Genomic DNA, 23,215 nt, shown 5'->3' with positions numbered 1-23,215 from the left:
GTAGAATGATATAAAGTATTGTTGCTGTTGTTATTATTATTATTATTATTATAATTATTACAGATTTCTAAAACCTGAAGGGAAAACAATCCCCAGTATCTATATTATTAAGTATATTTAAATGTTGTGTTCGTTTTAATGTCTTTTATTTACCTGTGAACCTCAATCTTTTAAACTGTCTTCTGTAAGCACATCAAATATTTAGGGACCATCGGTTCAGTTATAGTTGGCAGCACAACTTATACCAAAGTCAAAAAATAATTTGGAAAAAAAAAATACTTTTATAAGTTTACTTCATTATTCAACCTTTAAAGTGTAAGTAAATAAAATAAATACAATTTACTAAACCAAAAGAATTCTAAAATTCTGCCTTGGAGGTGGAGGTTATTCTGCAAAGTCCACTCTAGTTCAGTATACTATAATATGTTAACTGGGATTCTTCTTGAGCACGTAACTGACGGAGTTGTGTGATCATCCCAATGCAAAAACACACAAATCAATCAAATATACATATAATCTTGCACAGAATGTTTACCCAAGAACCTTTTTTGTGTAACAGCAAACAAAATCCATAAGGGAAGCCTACAAAAAATGAAGTGGACCTCCTAATATATGCGGATTTACAAGGTATTCCTTACATAGGTAATGAGTGCATGTGCGCGTGTGTGTGTGTGTGTGCACAAAACCATGTTTCAGAAAACTAATATCCTGTTTAAATTCAAAATGTATAATTCATCAGTACAATTCTCTCTGGCATCTTATGTCATCATTGCGTGTATTCATCATCATTAATACATCCAGAGTATCAATAACAGAAAGCAGCACATTGTACCTGAATGAATATTGTTTACACTCCAAATGCAGCCGAAGTGCACACTCAATCGGATTGATAGCACACCCTTTCCCCATTAGAAATATACAATTGGTTTCCTTTAACATCAGACAGTTTATGTAATAAATTAATTTCAGTTAATTAAAAATAATTGATGGGTGTGTCAATAATTGATGGGTGCGTCCATGTTTTTATGTGTGCCACTTTTTATACAACATAGGTATTTAATATCATTTGTTCTTGAAATAACCTAATGAAGCAAGTTCAACCCGCCACCAATAATTACACCGTAATGCATGCACTGTCTGTATTTTCGTTCCAGTTCCTTTTTCAAATATAATAACCAGGCTATTGCAACTTCCAGGTTATTCCTATGGATCACGGGATCATTTCACTAACACTGGAATAACTTATGCACCAAGTAGGAAGTTACGCACGCCGTAACTTATTCAAAGTGAGCGTTTCTCGAAAGTGTACATAAATCTGATACATCATCGCAACTTGCGCACCTGCCACAACATTTAATCCTGTGACTCTTTAGAGATAGGAGACAAGAAAGGTGTCCTTAGTAATGTAAACTTCCGACACAAATGACAGCTTCTCGGATGACAAAACCATCTTATAAGACAACCACAACAGCAGAGGTAGATTCACAGCCTAGTATATAGTCTTAGGGGAAAATTTAGTGAGAAATGAAATTATGACAAACTATCAGAATCTTTATTCTAGCAAAACCACTACAATTACAGAGAAAACTACAGACAAAATATACACAAGTAAAAAGATATTCTTAACAACTAGCAATAAACAAAGAAATATAATAGGCTACTAACAACAGTGGAAAGTAAATGCAGTTAGCAATGTATTAATAATATCAAAATGAAAGACAATTTATTCTATATATAATTTGAAAAAAATTTGTGCACCTTTTCTATATGAACATCCAGGTTATAAGCAATGTAATTGGGATCATTTATGCCAATATCAAATATAAACATAATATTTGTGCTTTGATTTATTTAGATAAATATAATTTTGAATTAATATCTTGTTATTAGTTTTTCTAAAATTATTTCACTTCAGTATTACTGTACCAATCAATATCAAATTATTTAGCACCATGTGTAGATACCCAGACAACTTGTACATACCATGGCATTTTAATGGAGATTGAAGTGGAGAAATTGCTCTTACAAAGAAGACATTTCTAAATTCTTGAAAAATGTACCAACTGAAAAAAGGAAAGTATAATGACATAACATAATACTTCTCTGTGTCCCCCCCAAAATATTTTGTGTAAGATATAATTAGTCAAATGAAATTCAGTGCTTACTTTCTGCAAATCAGGTGTATTATAAAGTGTATTTGTGTGTATTTGTGTGTAGAATTTGTACATTTTATTTCTCTGTGATCACCATTATTCTATTACCACTATTATACTAAACATTTCCTTGCAAGTAGTTCACAAATTATAAACCTCGTTTCAAAATCGTCTTAATAGCATAAGTCTGATAATCTTTCCACTTTCATTGACAAGGCTATCAAATATCACTTCATCATCATTGTATTCATTGTCATCACTATCATATTCTATAAGAAAATTTTTCATCAATGGCCTTGTTGTGCAGTTTGAGGACAGCTGTGACAGGTGGGGGGGGGGGCTGGATGGGTAGGTGCTCTCCTGTTTTATGGATACACCTATAAATACAAGAAACAAAGCTATAAATTCATATGAATAAAGATAAAACAAAATTTCACTTGACATTGTTCAATCAAAATGAGTTACAGTTATACTTTAAAATCTTATACCTTATAATTAGAATATGCATGAAATATTGTTGCAGAAATAATAAAATGTTTATTTACAATTTAGGTACAATTCTTTTAAAATTAGTCTCCTGAAACAAACCTTTAATAAAATCATTTAGTGGAGTTGTATGACTCGTGTTACTAATGATATGAAAAAGTAGAAACCAGTCTAAAAAGGGTGATGATAAAAATAGATTATATATGGTTTTGGCAGTCCAGAATTGGTTTAAAATGAAAGTTAGAATGTAGTAACAGTGTATCCCTAGGGGTGAAAGACTGAGAGTCAATAATCCTTTGGTGTCAGAATTAGTGGTCAGTCTGAGTAAAAACCAAACTTTGGTATCAAAACTGGAGATCAAATTAAAAGTTTGAGGGTCCTTGAAGCACAAATGAGGGTAAAGGGAAACATTGAGTAAACATAATCTTTTTGGAGCTAACCATAGCTTTAATGAAAAGAAACAGAGACGATGATTTATTGATGTAATTTCAGTACTTTTACAGACTTCAGTTTGGAAAATATGTTACTGAAATCAGCATCTGACTCTATAGCACATAACTAAAAGCGCATGTTTCAAACACAAGATACAAAAAATGCTGTGGTTCATATGGTTTCCTCTACACAGAAGCTGTCATCAAGGATGCGTCTATCCTGATAAATATGTTTGCTGTTGTTGCTAAAATAATTAAGTTATTTATTTTTTAATATCATGGTTTTTTCATGACTTTAGTATGGGAACTGAATTAGTACTGTAAGTCTTAAAGAGAAAATGAGCCATACAGTGGTTCGACCTATGCATGTACAATTAATATTACCATTAATACAAATTTATGATTCTTTTTGTGGATAACAAGCGAGATGGATACCTTTTGTAAATTTCTGAGTTAATTCAGTGGGATTAAACTCAGTTTCAAATATGACAAGTGTGGCCATGAAAAGTGAAGTGTAAATTGAATTATGTTGTAATACATGCACATATAGATGGTCACCTTGTTCTTCTACTCATTCAGTGCATAATATGACAAGACAAATAATATACTGAAATGAAATTCAGTGATTTCTTTCTGACATTGAGGTGTATTATTTCATGTATTTCATAACAACAGTTACTAATATAGGTGAATACAATAACCTGTACCTAAATCTTGATTTGCATGCTCCAAATGCCTGCTCCACAGCGACTCTAGTTTTTGAGCAGACATAAGTATACCACTGTTCTAAAACTGACCTGAGTTTGATCATGGGAGTAATTAGCCAAGGTCATTGTGCATACCCTGAATCCCCAACAAGCCGCTCATTTCCATGGTTCTCCACGTGTTCACTCAAACCAGAATTCTTTATCATCAAAAAATAAATCATGCACAGAACCAGGCCATTTTCAAACTAAGTTGATAAATATGAAGCATATATATGTATACATATATATATATATATATATATATATATATATATATATATATATATATATATATATATTGTTACGACTCTATGGTCACAAAGTTAAGCAACAAACAAGAAGCAAAACCAACAAGTTTTAGAAAACTTAACAAAATATTGAATTATCAAAGCTATAAATGAATAAAGTGACCAAACACAACCAAATGAAGCCACATATTTTTTCTTGAAATGTCGACATCCCATCATTCATTGAGAAAATACGCCATAGGCACAATTTGAAGTCATATTATTGAGATTATTATTACTAATCGTCAACACAAACATAAACATCAATTTATAAATCCCATGCAGTATTATGCTCAAGTCTTGTAGGCCAGACTTAACTAAAGATATTCTGTACACATTACAGCCAGGAATTAGAATTATACAAATTAGATGCAATCATTCACCAGATGTTAATATATATATATATATATATATATATATATATATATATATATATATATATATATATATATATATATATTGTTGCTGTTGTTGTAGGGTTTTAGCACCATTTTTCAGCACATGATAGGCTATACATGGTGGCCAGTATTAATGGTGGAGGAAGAACTCAGGAAAACCCCGGAAAGAACCACCGACCCACGAGAAGCTAATGGCAAGCTTTCTCACATACCCACATTAGCTGAATCCGAGACTCGAACCCATGCAGGCAGAGGTAAGATGGCAGTGATCCATAAAAGAGAGTACTTTAGACTACTCAGGGCCCCTATATATATATATATATATATATATATATATATAGAGAGAGAGAGAGAGAGAGAGAGAGAGAGAGAGAGAGAAAATTACAAATACACACCAGACAGAACAGAAAGTGCATGGAATATGGATTGGTTTGTGCAGGCAAGGCAATGGGTTCCATTTACCCATGCACGTTGGTTCATGTCTCCATATATATATATATATATATATATATATATATATATATATATAATAGGTACTGAGAATATGCTCTTGGTAAAAAGGTAATTCATTATTGTCAGTTTATATGTATATTTTAATTGTTTTTAGACGAAATTAATGAAATTAATATTTCCATATAAATAATCAATAATTACATAGGTTTCTTTGGTTATATGACATCTAACAATATGTCATGGACAATACTGAACATGCATCCAGGTCAAAGTTTATTAATGTATTGCAATATAGGTATGTTGTTTAAAACAAAATGCATATATCAAACATACTCAAACAATATGTGACATAAAATACTCAACCAAGCCTGTTTATGTCAGTAATGTCTATGTGCCAGTTGCCTCCTGCAAATTTTATCTGAGTTACTGACTTCGGTGTATGACCACGTCTTGTGAATGCAGTTAGTTTCACATTTTCCTTAATGCATCGCCATGATAATTGGTAAATGCTATGTTCATCATCTAATGTTAAGCAAGGTCGTTTGCGTAACTTATGCCAGACGTACCATATGCACAGCTTACGCACTTTAGTGAAACGGACCCCAGATTCGCCTCGCAGATTTTGATTGTAGCCATATGATGAAAATTATAGAAAACGAAATATTCAATTGTGATATTAAATTGTTTTAAAAAAATCAGCTTGTTCAAAATTTATATATAACGTATTTATTTTAAAAGTTTAGGAAAAATTAATTGTCTTCACAAACAAGCACTATACATTAATTCATGTTGTCACTAATTATTCATTCGGCTTTAATTTTGTTCCAGTATGGATGTACGTCGTTATAAACATGGCGGAAGTAGTGAAGTCTGTCAAATATTTTGAATCTGGAAAGAATTAGTCCACATTTTGCAACATAGGTTAATATATGTTTCAGGATACATAAAATCATCCATATACGTGCTAGAAAATAAAGCCAAGATCTCAAAATTTAATATATACATATTAAAATGAAGAATATCGTAGTGCATGTCCTGTTTTCACTATTTCAAAACATCTTCCTCCTACACTTCTGTTCGTTTTCTGACGTCGGCATTCGTAATACCATTTTATATTTAGTTTTGTCTGTTTGTTTTAAATCGGATTTTAATTGCGATCCTCCGTTTGACAAGGAAAAATAAAAGTCGCCTATTTTTGTTTATTTTTTTTTTATGTACTGCCCCTATAGAGATATGTCCGTATTCCAACACTCCAAGACAGGCGTCTAGTCCAAGTCATATGGGTCATGTATGCGCATTTACTCATTTTAAATTAAATATGAATTGTTCTTTTAAAATTGAACACTAATTTTCTTTAACCAAAGTCTATTCACTGTTGATTATTGAATGCTCTGCACCTTAACTGTCACCAAGAAGCTTCCAGACGAAAATTCTCTATCGCTATGGACTTTTACAATGGTGGCCATATACAAAACTTAGGTCAAAATAAGAGCGCGTCAAGTGGAATCGTCACAGTCGAGGGCAGTACAAATTTGTTTATCAATATGCGTATCTTTCATTGTGACGTCACAGTGCTCAAAGTCAATCCGGATTGTACTGGATCACACCTTTAGGTTCATTTCGTCCAAAAATGTCTGCGTACTTTAACATTGATTTTGCCATATGCACCTCTATCTAAACAATGACCATCCAAAGGAATATGGATGTATATGAATCCAAATGATATGAATACTTGCCACTTAAAGGTATGTAGAATCAGATTTGAAAAATGACACCCATTACTGAAATAGTCGGTGTTGAATGCCTACATGACCTGTGTGACTTAAACTATAATAGGATTCATTTGACATATCACTATAAAGTAGTCGAGGGGTTAGTGCCGGCTTTCTCACCAAATATATTTTTGAAACCATTAAGACAAAAACTCAAGATTAAAGCCAAATCTTTTCAAAATTGTGAAAGTATGAACATTATAGAAAAACTAGTATCAAATAATAGTAGATGTTTTGTAGTTGAGCAATGCAGAACATAACAGTTTGGAAATTTTTTCTTCCTGGAAACACTTTTGGACTGGAATCATCTGAGTGACGTGTGCGCGCAATTGGTGGAGAGCTTCAAGACAGGTCTTGAACAATACTACTAACTTTCTAGCTGGCTCTCTCATCTGGTGCAAATTTATGCCATAACTGGCCCTGCACTGTATACATTCAGATTCAGATTCTGATATTCGATAAAATGTCATTTATTATTGTTTTACTTGTTGTTTCATAACATTTATTCTTAAGTTTATAACATTTTTTCAAGGAACAGCTATTTCTGACATTCACAAAGAAATGATATGATAGCTTATCATTGGATTAGTGTAAAATAAATGGCCAAGAGAAGCTACTTTGAACTGACAAATAGACCGCTGCACACAAAGTACATTTCAGTGGTAGTCCCACTCGGGGATCCCCAGGTTTTGTCTCAAGTACTGTCAGGCTACTTCACATTTAAGTGATAACCAATTCAGCTAGTAGATGCTCATGCAAAATAGTTTGTGTGCAAATAGGACATGTGTTACAATCATGAAAACTGGCACATCAGTCAACTATTATATAGCCATTATCAGCAGGTTTCATTATAATTATTTTATTTGTGAATGATTTCTATTCCACTATACCACTATAACCATCCTCATCACTTCAATCTAAACCCATTTTCAAGAATGATGTTTCATAAAACTTCATGGTCATCTTGACAGTTGTACACAACAGAGTGAATTTTTTGTTTCACTTTATCATATATCAAAGCCAGAAGATGGTACATTTTATGGTCATACTTTATTATAATTATTAATGATTACATTTAATTCATTTAATTATAATCTACATTTACATTCATTTAACTATAATATATCTGTTAAACAACTGAAATAAAAACACAAATAGACCATATTGTCATCTCCAAAGGTAGTACTTTATGCAGCGATCCTAGTATTGAATAGCTTGTGTTTATTTGATTTTATTTGTATTTCAGTTGTCATTTGGTTTTTTGTATATTTTTTCTTTGACATTTTGCAATATTTCAGAGAATTTAACCAGTATATCAAAATGCCAAGCTCAGAAAAAAGCAAGAAGGAATTGTATGTGGCCAAAAGCCTTGGTCAGTTAAACACTATGTCTGAACTGCCTCCAAAAATGAGCAGCACAAGTGCTAAAGTGTAAGTATAAGTTATGTTTTCATTCAGAGATTTAAATCTAATACATATTTAATGTGCAACACACAAGAATGGGTCCAGATGCTACAAGTATTAAAAAATATGTGACAAACTCTTGTATGTTTATCAGGCAATAGTTATAAATCAGATATGGAAATTTCTATTTATTAAATGTTTAGTTTTCATTAACTGGCTTGTCCTGGTTGATGGCTAACAATTGCACAAATGGTTTTGTTTATCCATTATTTTCCACAAAAAAAAACATACAATGAAAACTTCTTGCATAAAAAAATTTGAAACATGTACGTTCTGTCTTGATTGCCTATAATACACATCACGTTTGTTTGAAATTCATGTGGAAATGAGGTGAGTGAGGCAGCCAATTTTCAATAACTTGAGATTTTCCATCCTATGTACATTTTGGATTATCAGTTTAAGTTTGTGTCCATTTTTATATACTTGTTACATTTTCAACTTAACTCATTGATTATTGGATCAAGAATAATTTTATACAGTCCTACACACTTATATCGACAGCACTTATGTCGACAAACCACCTATTTCAACAAAAAAGCAAAGTCCTGGTCCCTTGGTCTACTATTACTACCAAAATTGTCATGCTTATGTCGACAGCGAGATAAAAAATAAATGTACATGTCGACAGAAGCCCTTGGTCCCAGCTTGAACAAATCCTTTGTTTTCTAATCATTTTTGTCAACAAGCTGCCAGTTCCAACCCATACTTTGTTCAACAATTAGTTGATCTTGCCGCAAGGCTTTAAGTTTCCCCACCTAATCTTTTATGTCAGCGAGCAGCCAGTTCCGACCTGTACTTTATTCAGCAATTAGTTGATCTTGCCACCAGGCTTTAATGTCGCAGTCGGATAAAAAAAACAGGCTTTTCTTTGGTTCAATAAAGTTGGCCTCTCGCAGCGACTTAAATAAAAGCAATGAAATCTGATCGATTCTTGCATTTTCCAATGTGATCGGTGATTAAAACAAGTTTATTGTGCTGTGAAAGTTTCCTTTTCAACTTATTTAGCATTTGTCAATGTATACAATATTATGCCTTCATTAATCATATCAGCCGCATATCTCTTGCTCGCTTTTATGTACTTTTCATGATGACTTCAGTAACTAAATACATGTACAGTTTAAACCAACTTGACATGTTTTCATTCCCCTGTGAATAGCCCCATCCCCTTGCTAGCCTCAATAAGAAGGTAACAGACTGACCAAAATCTAGGCCAATTTAAGTACATGTACTTGAAGCATGTAAATAACTATGCAACCATGTGCTAATGCATACATTGAATATCGACACTGAACTGAATATCGTAGTGAATATTTTTCATATCAGGATGTGACCAATGCAATACTTTGTTGTGGATTTTGTTACACAAAGGTAACCAAAATGTAATTTGTCAATATTCAAGTGTATTTCACTCTGGTGTTGTCTTCATGTACTCAAAATTTCCATTGTTTGCTTTCTCAAAGTGTAAATGCTACTTACTGACGACAGGTCATGCGTTACTGACGAATTTAACTAGCATCTTTTTTTTAGACCCCCCCCCAACACTTATCTCGACATCTGCCTATGTCGACAATATTTCTTCGGGCCCGAGGATGTCGACATAAACGGGTAGGACTGTACTACTAATTCTTTCAACAACAAAAAAAGAGTTCTCGCATGCAATCAGTATGATTAAAAACATCCTGATAAGAGCATATTGGATAGCTGTGATGTGACATGTACCGTGCTGCTCCTAATCCAACAAATGACAAAGTGTAACTGGGTTTGGCAGCACATTTCATCAAAAACAAAACTTGTGACAGTGACTTATCTGTAATACAACAGTGTTTCCATTGACCCTTGTTTATATATTGGAGACCCCCAAATTTTTAATTTTATACCAAGTCTTGTTTTTCTCAGTCTGACCTCCATGCGGTTCTGACATCAAGGGGATTTTTTACTCTCTGTCTTCTATCCCTAGGGTATACACTGGTAAGAAGCACAGAAAATGGTTACAAATGACCAAGCTTACATTATTTGTATAAGAGAAATGATGTTATGAGAAAATCAGTGCTTCCTGTTCTGCTTTGAAACAGAAATCCTTGCAATGGAAGTATCAGTGAAATTTTTAATTACTTAGATAATGAATATTAACTAATAAAATGGTAAAACAAGGGAGTATAAATATTCTGTCAACTTACATCTCTAAGTTGATGATTTTTGATTTGGAGAATTGTCTAATGTGTGCCATAACCTTTACTGAAGAAGCAAATATGGCATCCTGTTACATATCCAACAAGATAATGACTACATTTTTCATATGCTAACGTTAATGTTTCATATAGTAAGTAAGATTGGTTCTTTGGTGTGCTTGTTATTCCAGTCACAGGATCAGTTGGATAGTTTCAATGATATTGCTAACATTTTAGGACAAAGATCAAATCAGTGTGCATATTTTGTTGAACTAAAAATCAGGAACTATTTTCATTCATATGGAAATCATTTGGTTGTTATCTGCTGTTTCAGAATGAAGTAACATGGGCAACTATGAATATTGTTAGAAACTTTCTTTGTGATGCAACATTAGTTTCTCAGTCAAATATGTTCCCCAGTCACATTTCATTAGGAATAATAGCCTGCCACCTCATGAATCCAGCCCTTCTAAAAGATAAAAATTCATCTTTCCCCCCCATATATATATATATATATATATATATATATATATATATATATATATATATATATATATATATATATATATATTCAACTCTCCCTAGATAACACATGCACATTGGGGTCCATAAACACACACCGCACTATAAGCGAGGGCGCAAGTTACCAAGGGATCTCCAGAAAACCCCGCTAAATGTCCAGAAAACTGTGGAGTTGGGGGGGGCACTGGGCTGTTTAATGACAGAATCCTCAATTTGTAGTCGCTTTTTCTGATGAAGTTGTTCATTATTCTCTATAAATTACATTTATTTTCAAAATGTCCAACATCTGAAAAGTCATTAACTTGATTCCAACTGGTTTCATTAACCAGTACATGAAAACATTCATGTATTATGTCACGGCGTTTTGTTTTGTTGATTAATCTGGTTCCTGGAGTGATGTGTAATAGTATTTTGCGAAACTAGGAGTGTACAAAGCAGGTAACCAGACTCACTGTTGATACACTACCAAACAAGATTCCTTTTTATCAAAAACACACATTTATTTCGTGAGACAATCGTTTACATCAAAACTCAATTTTTATATTTTTCAACTAGTAAAATATTGATGCGGTGATTTCAGTGCAAGTAGTGAAACTTCGTATCATCCTTGATGATATCTCTATGTACGAATTCAGGAATTCTCTGAAACGTGTTTTTCCCAAAATAGTCTGTATCTGTGAAACAAAGCTCTTTATTTTATGAAGTACTCATTTGGCTTGGTTGCCTTGCTATCTTTAATCACAGTTATGATTGAGTAAGTTAATTTAAAGTAGTTTAATTAGATTATCTACACAATAAAATTTATAACAGTTTTTGTTTGTTTCACTGAAATGAGTTATCTGACATACGACCAGAGCCACTGGTTCTTAAGCATGTAGGATTTTAACACTTTCTTATTCCACCTCCTTTGTTTGATTTAAAAGACGTAATTAGAGTGATAATAGAAAAGGAGGCCCGCTTTTTATTTAGTGCAAAAATACAACAAATGCTTCCGCTAGTTCAGTATCAAAACAAGGTGGGCACTTATCCCTTTACCTCATGCAAGCGTCTATGAACACCTCTACTCCATTCGCATGGAAGCGCCTTTTGACATCTGCTGTAAACATAAGCCATTTTGAGCTGGTTTTCATAGCGCCACCTTCGGGGACCCCCCCCCCCCCTTAGATACTACATTCATTTCTGCAAATGACAATTACGTCAGATCACGTGGTCACTGTTTATGCACTGGTCAATATCTGCTATTTAAAGTAACTGGGTTGTAATCTCCACTCTCCAAAATGGCGGTCGCAGATTTCATTCAGTACTTACAAAGTTTTCACGATTAAAATCACGACTATGAAAGGTTCAGTAGCTTAGGTAAAGAGTCTGATATTGATGTAGGCAGCAATTAGTTTAAAAAATTATCAAATTCAGATGACTTAGTGATGTAGACGCAGACGAAAAACTTGTAAATTTCGAGTATGAGAAATGGCAACTAGGGTTGGTCATGCGGCCTCACTGACATTATGGTGAACGAGTTCTCTCAAGATTTTAAAGCACATAAAAAATTCTTCCATGAAAAATAATTACACAGCTATAACAATCGGACTTTACTCTTAATTTTTCCACACATAATAGATGTGTACCAAAAATGTAAAATGGTTAAAATTGCTGTTAAACGTAACATACACTACATTGCTTAACAGTTCACAGGCAGGCCTATGTGTATGGAGTCAACTAGGTAACATGTGTTATATTTATAGCACGCTGCACTTTGTAACTATGCTCTATGAGGTAAAGGGTTAAAGGGGACAAAACCCCTGACCTGCACAATTTTATTGTAAATAGAAGGATATTTACATGTTTGTGTATATAATCTATCCCGACTGTTCTTTTCTTTGCATTTATTGTCTTTGCACAAACATTTCATACAAAATATTGTCCTGTATTCCGAGATCAAACGGAAAGAACCTACCCCGAATGTGTTAGCTCCCTTCCATACAAACAGGATGTGACATCATTTGAGACAATTAATGTATAAGAGTTGTATTCAATTTGTGCAGTAAAGTGTAAAGTGGAAACAAGATGGTTCAATGCGCAGCTGTAAATTGTGTGAATAATAGCAGTTCTGGAACAATCCTCAATTATTTTACTCTTCTTTTTTTTTTCTCCATCTTTGAAAAGTAAGAAATTATCTACCAATGAAATAACATTAAAGAAATGTTTATGCTTTTTCATTCAATATTTCCAACATCAATTTATTATGCACATTTGATTTCAGTAACTTTCTTGATTGATAAATCTATTATGCTAACATTATTCATTAATGTGGTAATTACTCCCAAATTAGACCAGGCTGATTCAGTACAAATCGCTGACTGATTCGGCCCATATATCTTGCTGATTCCCCAAACTTCCAAGCTGATTTGGACCATGTGAAATGTTATTCAGTTTAGTCCAGGATTTAGATGTGACATTTAAATTTGTTTTCAAAGATGATCTTCTCATTATGTCCCAGGTACATTAAGCAGTTCAAATATGCATTTAAAGTAACAAAATCCCATTAGTACGCATGATCATGGTATTGTTATATATAATAAATTAATGTAATCATGTTTATTGTGCATCGGCAATTTAGTAGTAAAATATTTTTAAACTTCTTGTTCAACTTTAAATAGTTTCTTTTATTGAGAAATAATAAAATTACGAACACTGACAAAAACGAAAAAATAAACTAAATGTTGGGCATAGTACATGTAAGCTTTCACTTTTTTATGTTGAAATTCCACTTTTTAAGTGGTATATAATCACTGAAATCAATGGCATATTTCATGCATAAAGTAAGAGAGAAAAATCCCTTCCCATTGTATTAAAGCATTAGAACCCCAGGTCTGTTAGAAAACATTTTATCTGTTCAGCCTTGTCAAGACAGCAGAGAAAATGTTGAAGGAAGCAGAACACAGTGAGAGAATGTCAGATGAAGAAAGGGCCTATGTTCTCTACATGAAGTATTTCAATGTTGTCTCTTTCATCAAGAAAACTGCAGATTACAAGAAACAAAAGGTATGATATTCAATAATTATAAGAAATATAATTATTAATTTCTTGGTGTTTTAAGTATTTATTTCTCATTAGATAAGAATGCAGGCACATCATGCTTGAATAAAAAATGATTATACAGTAGGATTTGCACCAGTTTATATGAATAATATTCATTAAACCCCAAAATACACATCTTTCTTACCTTTTAGTTTATTTTTAGACCTAAAATACACAGCATTCTTACATTTTAGTTCATTTGTACTGACCCAAAATAGTTTTCTTACTTTTGAGTTAATTTTTAGACCCAAAATACACAGCTTTCTTACATTTGAGTTTATTTTTAGACCCAAAATACACAGATTTCTTACATTTTAGTTCATTTGCAGACCCAAAATACACAGCTTTCTTACGTTTGAGTTCATTTTTAGACCCAAAATACACAGCTTTCTTATATGGTAGTTTTAGAGCTTCCATGTAACTGATCCAGTGAAACTGACATAAAAGGTATTATTTGGGAGTGGTCTCAAGTATTGGGTGGGTTGTCTGCAGTGAGAGGTTGTGCTTATCACAGTTTTGGTCCCCTGCTTTTAGTAAAAATTGGAGGATGCTAAAGTGGGCATGACTAGCCCACTGTCGGTATATCCCACTTTCCTTTTCAGCGCAGTAACTATGTTTATTGCCCCCCTCCACACACTCTTGTAGAAGTTAGGAACATTAAATTGGGTCTCTCTGATTATCCATTTATCCATTCAACATTTGTTTCTGAATAAGAACTTCTTTAATCAGTGTCCATTTCAGAAATGGAAAAAAAAAAACATGCCCACAGTGGGACTTCCATACCAGGAGTTGAATTACAACCATTGCTTGCTAGATTTCATTTTGAGCATTTTGAATCTACCTTTTTGCCTCTTTTTATGTTACTTTGGATAAATGCAGTAGTGTTTCTGCTGAAGATTTCATCTTGCCTTTGCATTTTCTATCCATGTTTATCAACCATGTGCTCTTCATCAGTGCCCAAGAAAACAATGTCAGTCAGTAAATAGATCATCTTATGCTTCTTTGTCAATTGCTTCAGCGTCTGATACACAGAAATATTCAAGAAACCATGTGTCACAGATGTTGGATGTGGGGGATTTTTTATTTCACCCATTTCCACCACACACAGACACAAACACACACATGAGAGTAGGATGAGAATGTCAGCCTGTCTTGATATTTTGGGACTCCAAATGACCTTTCATGTCAGTCACATCCTTAGTTTATGTCTTCTGCTGCCCTACTTTCTGACCACCCTGTCCAGCCAGCTGACCAGTCCATTTAGAAATGGAATTTATTTACTCTACTCTTTAGTGCATCTTTCTTCCTTGTATGTTGTGCAAATTGTTGAATTCACCAAATTGATTTCTGAGAAGACTTGGATTTCTGCAAGAGATTTCTGACATCTCCTTGAATGTTTCAATGTGGCTGTAATCTAGGCTGGTTGTTCATGTTCCCTTTGCAAATGACTCTTTTAACTCATTTCTGGTTGTTTAATTAATTGTATTCAGTTGTCAACCAAGATAAGACACTTCCTGCATTATTGGCAGAATTAGGATTTTTGCTATCGGCAGGAATTTCCTCTGGAAAAATCTTCAACTGGTTGTTATATATATGGATACCAGCACACAGGGTTGAAGTCCCTGTGTGTTATCTTACTTCTCTTAAGTCGGCTGAAACTTGGGATGGGAGGACAGGATACATCACTGTATCCTGGAAATGAGGCTCTTAGCCAAACTTCCATTCATGACAGAATCGACTTTGCTGAAAGGTTGCCCTTATAACATCTGACAGTTCTATGGTAATGAATGACCTTTGCAAACAAGATATCTGCATAAGAGATAAGAGCTGCCTTTACAAGCCTTGTGAATGGGTAATGTAAATAATGGAGGAATTATATTTGTATCATAAATTGAAATCCTGAGAATACGTATCTGATCACATTTTATATAAGCCCTCTCATGATTGCCCACAAATAAAAGTAATCACATTGATATATTTATTACACAGGGTTAAACTGCTAAACATGTGATATACAGAAAGCAACCTGGTAGAAGCAGGGAGCAGGGGAAGTAATATAATATCTTTTTTATAGGTATAGCTACTTTAGTCTGATTGAAAAGACAGATTTTTTCATCTTTCTGGGATGGCTAGATTTGTGATTTAGCAAGAGTTAAATTCCTAATGTGACCAGGTAAATATCCTTAGAGAAACATAATTTACAATACACATATTGCAAAGCCTTTGGAATTAATAGCTACATAATTAAATGAATTAAACATACTATACTTACTTTAAATTAGGATAATTTAAATTAGTACTGTTCCAGTGGCCTAGTGGTTAGAGCATCCACCTCAGATGCGAGAGGTTGTGGGTTCAAACCCCAGCCAAGTCATACCAAAGACTTATACAAATGGTACTAACAGCTGCCTCGCTTTCGCTCAGCATCAAGAGGTTAGTGTTGGGACTGTTCGGCCTGGTATCAGGATAATGTGACTGGGTGGGACATCATGCTTCATGTCTGTGGCATGATGCCCCCATGCTAGATATCACAATAAACTGCCATACTGCAGACTTCATTGCGATATGACCGAAAAGTTGTTAAAGCTACATTTAAAACCCAAATCACACACACATTCACACTTTAAATCAGTATCTTTTATTTATTTCACCAAATATTCTATCTTATTTCAGGAATATTATGACAGTCTTTTGGGTCAGAAAAACCAGTTAAACGCCATCACTAAAGCTGAGGGATTGTCTGAAAGCCTAAAACAAAGGTACATGTACTTGCAGATTTATCATTTGCTTTGAAAAAGAAATTTAGTTCTTTTGTTTTGTAATTATATCCTCCCATCTGCCTACTTTGCAATCAGTGTTGTGTCAATGTGATAATCCCACAGTGCCATTGAAAGAGATTTGTTTGTTGTACATTATATGTCCATCTTGAATTTATTTTGACACCATAACACAAAAAATATTAAACTTTGAACCCTGAAATTTCACACATCGTTATGGTCATGAATAAGACCATTAGTGCAGTTTACAAAAAAAGTTCAAAATTTGGATGGACTATGGCTTCTTATTTTACTAAAACATTGTCAGCACAAGTAAGTAAAATGGCACACAAAGGAGACAAATACAATTTGGTAGGCAGATTTATATTCATATATAGATGACCTGACTAGGTTTTCAGCAAGTATAGCAATTTTTAAAAGTTTCAATACATTTTAATTTCCTTCCTTTTTTAAAAAGTGTTTGGAATATTGCTATACCCTTTACCCATCCATCTCTTTGTCAATCTATTACTGCATCTCCTAAGGCACCGATTGGAATTTTGCAAAATCACAGCTTTGTGGTTATATTGCCCTTGTGGCCACCATCTAGGATAGTGTTATCATAGCTTCTGCCATAAGGGTTTGTGGAAGTAGGTCAGAGGTCAAATATACAATAATTGCAATTACAGTGACATTTTCAAATATTTTCTAATCAAACTTTTTATATGCCATCAATTGCCAGATTCTGAGAAGATGGGTCATACACATCATAACCTAGTGGTCACATGTTTTGATGTGGCTGATCATGAGAATGGCAGGGAGGCAGTTAGGGTGGTTGGAATGTGTAGTGGAAAGCATGGGTATACTGGAGATGGTGGCCAAATGCATTTTGCATTAGTTAAAAGTCCTTGGACAATTTTTGATGAAAACTTTGTTAGTATGATCAGGTTAAAAAGAAACAGAATAAAGACAAATGAAATTTGCTATCATGTTTGCAAAACAAATGCAATTTAGAGTGAATATTTGGATGCATAATTTTTAATTATACAGATCATCTAATTAGATTTTCATTCCATTAGAGCACATTTTCAGATTTTTAGAAATTTTTCATTTTGTGGACTATTTTGGCATGCAGTGTAGTGTACTAACAACTTTTACAGCAGATTTGCACAGTTTTTAGGAAGATCACATCAATATATTAGCAAAAATGCAATGTTAATGCTTAGCCATAAGGAGAAATTTGGCTTTGTATAGCTTTCTGGACATTCACTACCCATTGCTTTTCTAAGAAAAGGCAGGGATTATGTGATCATGCCCATCTTATGTATACATAATGTTATGCAACAACTCCCATATTATTTTAGATGTAGTCTGGAAACCTTTGGATGTGTTTGGGGCTGGCCTGTAGATACATCGTTTTACTAATTTGTATATATCCCCTTGGGGGCAGCACTTCTGATGTACATGTTTGTATTTGTACAATTATATGCATGATTGTTGGAGAAAAATTTGGGGATTATGATATGTGTGTGCATGTGCTGCATAAAGTTGCACTATGAAAGAAACTATGGGATATTATAAGGGCTTGTACATGGATATGAACAGGTGGTTTGGGGATTAGGCTCTTCTGCCAAGTGGTGTGGTCTTGGTGCTTGGGACACATGTATATATATAATTGTGGGAGGTGCAGTGATAACTAAGTAAAGAGGGGCGGTTATACTGCATGGCTACAGACTTCTGGTTCTGTAAGAAGCATGTAGTTATTTCAATTGTAGCAAAACTCCAACTACACTGTTGGAGACTAGGAACCTTGGGATATGATTGATGTTGGAGTCTTGATATGCACAGATAGGTCTTGGAATTTTGATCTACCCACCTGGGGAATGTAGATTTGTCATTACTCAGAAACTGTTGAGATCCCTACCCAATAATGATGTGTAAACAGTGGAATTGCTTTAAAGGTCTTCTATTAAGAGATATCATGCCTTACACATCCTGTTTTTTTTTACCTCTATGAATCAACTGCTTGTCTTAAAATGCCATCATTTTCACTTCCCTGTAGCGATTGCTTAAGACAGGTATGTTTGTACTTATTGGACATATAAAAAGAAGAACTGATTTTGACTACTAATCTGTTACCATCCAGCCTGAGGGCCACTTATTGAATTGGGATGGGGGAGTGGGGGGGCAGGAACTTGCAGGATTGTGTTACAAACTATTCCTAGTTGTTACTGCTGCTTTACTTTAAGAGAGAATAAAGTCTGAAAACCTCCATGAATTTGTTGGAATTGGCTTATAATTCTCCCATTTTTGGTTGCAGTATTGCACATTAACTTGTGAGAAATCAAGACATATGTTCAGTAGTGGTCAGTCTACTGGGTTTGGGGAAGTATTTCCCGGCCACAATGAAACCTGTTGTTATTAAATAAGTGGGAACATCAGAAATTGTATTTTTTTTAAATCATGGTTTAATCAGAACTAAATCTAATTTGTAATTTTAGTAAATGTTTCCACTCTTAGTTTGTTATAATAGCAGTTCATTTTACTTTTACATCCATGCAGTAATCTGCGGAGAAGTGTTTCATTGTTGTTCCGATTATTGATTATAATCATCAGTTGGTTGAGCAAACCAATAAGATAATTGATTGTGTGTCAAGGGAGACTACTTTTTTGTAGTTGCATGCAAAACACAAAGGTTAGTAAAACTTCAGTGTAAATGGTAAGCTAAATAGGGTTTCCAGTCTGAATTATTCATTCCTTTCACAGCTTACAAGTATAAAACCATATCCTATTCAGTAGGTTCAGACTTTCATACAGTAATTAGGAACATACAGTCATGATTACATGATTAAGCTGTTGAAATGATGTGTTAATAAATTTAAACACATGTTGATGATTTCCTTTAGTATAAATGTAAAATCCTTTGAAGTATTTGTAAATAATGACAAACAAGAAAGCTATATCCTTCTTTACTTTAAGGTATGGACACATCACATATGAATGAAATAATTTTGGGTGATTACGACAGTATTTCAGTTACATAAGATTTAGCAGCCATAAAAAGTCGCATTCATTTGACAGAGTTGTATACAAATATAACACAACACAATAGAAAAAAAATGTAATTTTTTATCAGGCTAAATTATACATCATTAAAAGAGATTACTCCAGTACATTTATTAACATTCTGAACAATTGAGCAAATATATAACTGTACAGTAAACAAAAATTAAAATTTGCTCTAAGTAACTGATTATAATCAATTATCATTTGGTTAAGTGGAACCGATTATTGATTATGAATTCTGACTGATTCCCATCACTATCTGTTTCTGAATAATGTAAATATTATTTACTTGTACACAGATATGAGGAGCTTGAACACAAGGCAATAGAGGAAAAATTATCTGCTCTTAACACCTTGGAGAAAAAAACCACAGAAAAGGATAATGTCAAGATAACAAAGGATGATGGTTTAGAGGCTGCAACAAGCAAGGAAACCGATTCAGCTAAAACAGTCAAAGGTATTCCAGTAAACAGTATGCAGATTTAAATATTTTCTCAGAACCAAACATTGGGGCAGAGTGTGTGCTGGTTGCCATTTAAGGAGCTTAACTCTCTTATGAGGGCACTGTCTCTGTACAAGAGAGGGCGTTTTTCATGTACAGTACTAGTGCATTTATGACAGTATTAGAACTGCAAGTGAAACATGTGGGTTAATACATGTAGAATATTTTCATGTGTTGTGTGTTAAATGTCTTTAGATTTAGGACAGGGCAGCCTCCAAGGAGACAAGATGCCATTTAGAGAGGGCAGGGGGCCACCTGATCTAGTGATGGCAAGGCAAGGCCAAGTGTCCTCGTAAAATGGGCTAGAGACAATGCTGCTTGATATTGTTATAACTGATTAGTCTGGTGACAGTCTAACTAGAATAATAAAATGTTTCATTAGTCACAGTTTAAAACTTCACCACTTTGGTAGGACTCTAAAAGCAGAACTGAAAAGACATTTCTTTCTGAAACTTATCCAAGGCATGCTCTCCAGTCATTTGAGACTAAATTAAATAAAAGTCTTAATATATGTTTGATTACAACATGTAAATGGAAGCTGTAGCTGGAGGTGTGTCTTAATTAACCATTTAAATTGTCTATGTACTCTTGAAATGTATGTAATTTCATGTGCATAATTATGTGAAACACCACATTGTATAACAAGCCAGTGAAGTCATTGTACCAGTTGTTTGGAAGTCACATTTTGGCATCACTAATGTTAACTTTGGGTGTTATACCCCTGCCAGGGGTATATAGAAATTCTCATGTGCAACTGTCTGTCCATCTGTTTAATACACAATTTCTTGAATTCATAGAGTCCTAAGTTCTGGATGGATTACCATGAAACTCAAAAAATATTCTGACAATTAACTAAAGATGTGTATGTTGACAAAACACTTTGTTCCTGCGGTTTGTATGAGTTATTGCCCTTAATGAATTGCAGCTGAATATAGTGTATGAAGAGCTTAGGAAAAATTTGTGCAAGCATTCAACTCAGGAACAAGTCATTTGCGATAGATACACATACCTGTCATTTCTGTACTCAATACACTTATCTACTAATCTTTAGTTCTTATGCTGTTACAGAAAAACCACAGGCAAGTTTGATGCTACAGTGGTCCAAACTAAGGCTGCAAATTAACTGAAATGATACCATTTAATTGTAATGATTATAAACTCATCCTTTCTGCCCATCTACTGAGCTACTCTCAGTTAAAATAATGTGCATACCATACCTTGCTCATTGTGCAGCTGGTTCATTTATTTTACCTCTTACTCTGACAGAATTGTATAGCCTATCATGTGCTGAAAAATGGCGTTAAACCCCATTACAACAACAACAACTCTGATCACATTAACTTTAGGAATGATTGCTGTCTCCTGAATCCAGCCCTCCAAAAAGATGAGAAATATCTTTTCCATCTATATTATATAGATGACAACGGGCAATAACCCTTGCCTGTTGCCTTCCCTTTACAATGCCAGATGTCACTAGTTTTTACTGTTGGTCAATCAACATCATGTAGAGACCTAAATATCCACTTCTGTATACTCCTGAATTTCAAGCTGCCATCATCAAAGTTGGATATTTTGTGCATATTAAAATAACTACTGCACATATACCTTATTTTCATTTGACCTGTTTTTATGTAAATTTGTCACATTTGTGAACTTTGCTATTTCGGACCATGTGCCTCAATGGAGTATCAATGTTGCATGTAGTGGTTCACATTGTCCTTAGGGCTGTCTCATTCCTGAATATATCCCCTTTTCTTGGCAGCCCACTGGACATAAGTTCCCACCACATGCCCTGAATGGCTTTCAGGCATGTAAATCAGGGTACAGGACTTAAAGATCTATCAATGAAGATAATAGCACCATTCCAATATCATTCTGGATTCCAACAAAGACATTCAGCCATACATTCTTCCTTCTGACTGTTGATTGGTCAAGTCTGAAAACTCAGCAAGGCAGACAGGGCCATACAGTATTGAACTATCCAGGAATCTTTGTGAGAGATCTATCCATCTTTCCATTCATATGGTATGGCCATCATCGGAACTCAAGTAGGATCTTATTGATAGATCTGTCTGCTTATCACTAATACATATGTTTCTCAGTTTCTCCACACCTATTACATGGCCAATACTTGACCTGTGTGGGGATCTCAATGAAAGATCAGACCCTATCATTAATTCTTTGGCACAGTTGGTTCAAACAGAGCCGTCTATATGAGCCTTAGTACAGTCCACACCAATACTGTCTACGCTCCAGGCAAACCAGCAGTCTGTATCAGGATCACAAGTGTGTGCAAAGGATGCAACCTATCCATTTTTTATGGCCTATCCAATGAGTAGGTACTGGGACTTCTATAACAAAGTCTGTATTACCGTTTCCATGCCACTCAGCGTGTTTTATTCCACCAGAGATGTAGCAGTAGAATAGGATATCCCACACAATGAGTGTGTAGTCCTCCTAACCATCTATCCTATTCCAACCCAACTATGGAGTTGACAGTTTAGCTTCAAGGCCTCAGTGGATGAGACTTAATGGGTGTTGCTGGCCTCCAAATATCTCCCACCCCCATTATCATATATACATAAAAGGTCAAGGCCTTTGTGGACTTCGATATGGATGTGGATTGTCCTTTCTCTGATCTTTTACCACAGTCTGTTCTAGGGCTTTATTTTGCAAAGACAGCTTTCAGCATCTTTATCATCCCACTGTTGACTTCACCCACAGCAACAGCAGCCTACATGGACAATGTCGGCCAGAAATATATAAGTTCTATTCTAGTCAAGGGCAGAGATGATCTGTTGTGCCTTTTATATCCTGTCAGTTTTCTAGTTAACTGGGAAAGTCCAGCATCTGTCCATCCCATTATTTTGTCCACCTCAGTATGGAGTTTATAACTTATCTCAATCATTTGAGTGATGTGTATCATTGAACTCT

The 23,215-nt window shown here is 34.3% G+C and overlaps 1 protein-coding gene and 1 long non-coding RNA gene across 3 annotated transcripts in view; one reads left to right on the top strand and one right to left on the bottom strand.

Annotated features, from left to right (window-relative positions):
* Positions 1 to 1,529: 1,529 nt before the first annotated feature.
* Positions 1,530 to 5,566, bottom strand: LOC149793222 (uncharacterized). The gene is made up of 2 exons (XR_016422539.1): positions 5,318 to 5,566; positions 1,530 to 2,530 (listed from the first exon to the last, which is right to left on the bottom strand). It is a non-coding gene; the product is annotated as an uncharacterized LOC149793222 (long non-coding RNA).
* A 223-nt stretch (positions 5,567 to 5,789) lies between these two features.
* Positions 5,790 to 23,215, top strand: part of LOC149793221 (ubiquitin carboxyl-terminal hydrolase 8-like) — an 89,598-nt gene continuing 72,172 nt past the window's right edge. For both annotated transcript variants that reach the window (XM_089967189.1, XM_089967188.1), the window contains exons 1-5: positions 5,790 to 5,875; positions 8,025 to 8,156; positions 13,777 to 13,921; positions 16,631 to 16,716; positions 20,079 to 20,236. In XM_089967189.1, the coding sequence (XP_089823315.1) occupies positions 8,047 to 8,156; positions 13,777 to 13,921; positions 16,631 to 16,716; positions 20,079 to 20,236 (499 nt within the window). In that variant the 5' untranslated portion in view covers positions 5,790 to 5,875; positions 8,025 to 8,046. The remainder of the gene's footprint in view (positions 5,876 to 8,024; positions 8,157 to 13,776; positions 13,922 to 16,630; positions 16,717 to 20,078; positions 20,237 to 23,215) is intronic.

Source organism: Sinohyriopsis cumingii, chromosome 8, assembly GCF_028554795.1.
Source record: "Sinohyriopsis cumingii isolate HCF-2022 chromosome 8, ASM2855479v2, whole genome shotgun sequence".
In the NCBI taxonomy this organism is placed as follows: Eukaryota; Metazoa; Mollusca; class Bivalvia; order Unionida; family Unionidae; genus Sinohyriopsis; species Sinohyriopsis cumingii.
Note: the sequence above shows the minus strand (reverse complement) of the source record. Positions and strands in the feature narration are given on the sequence as shown.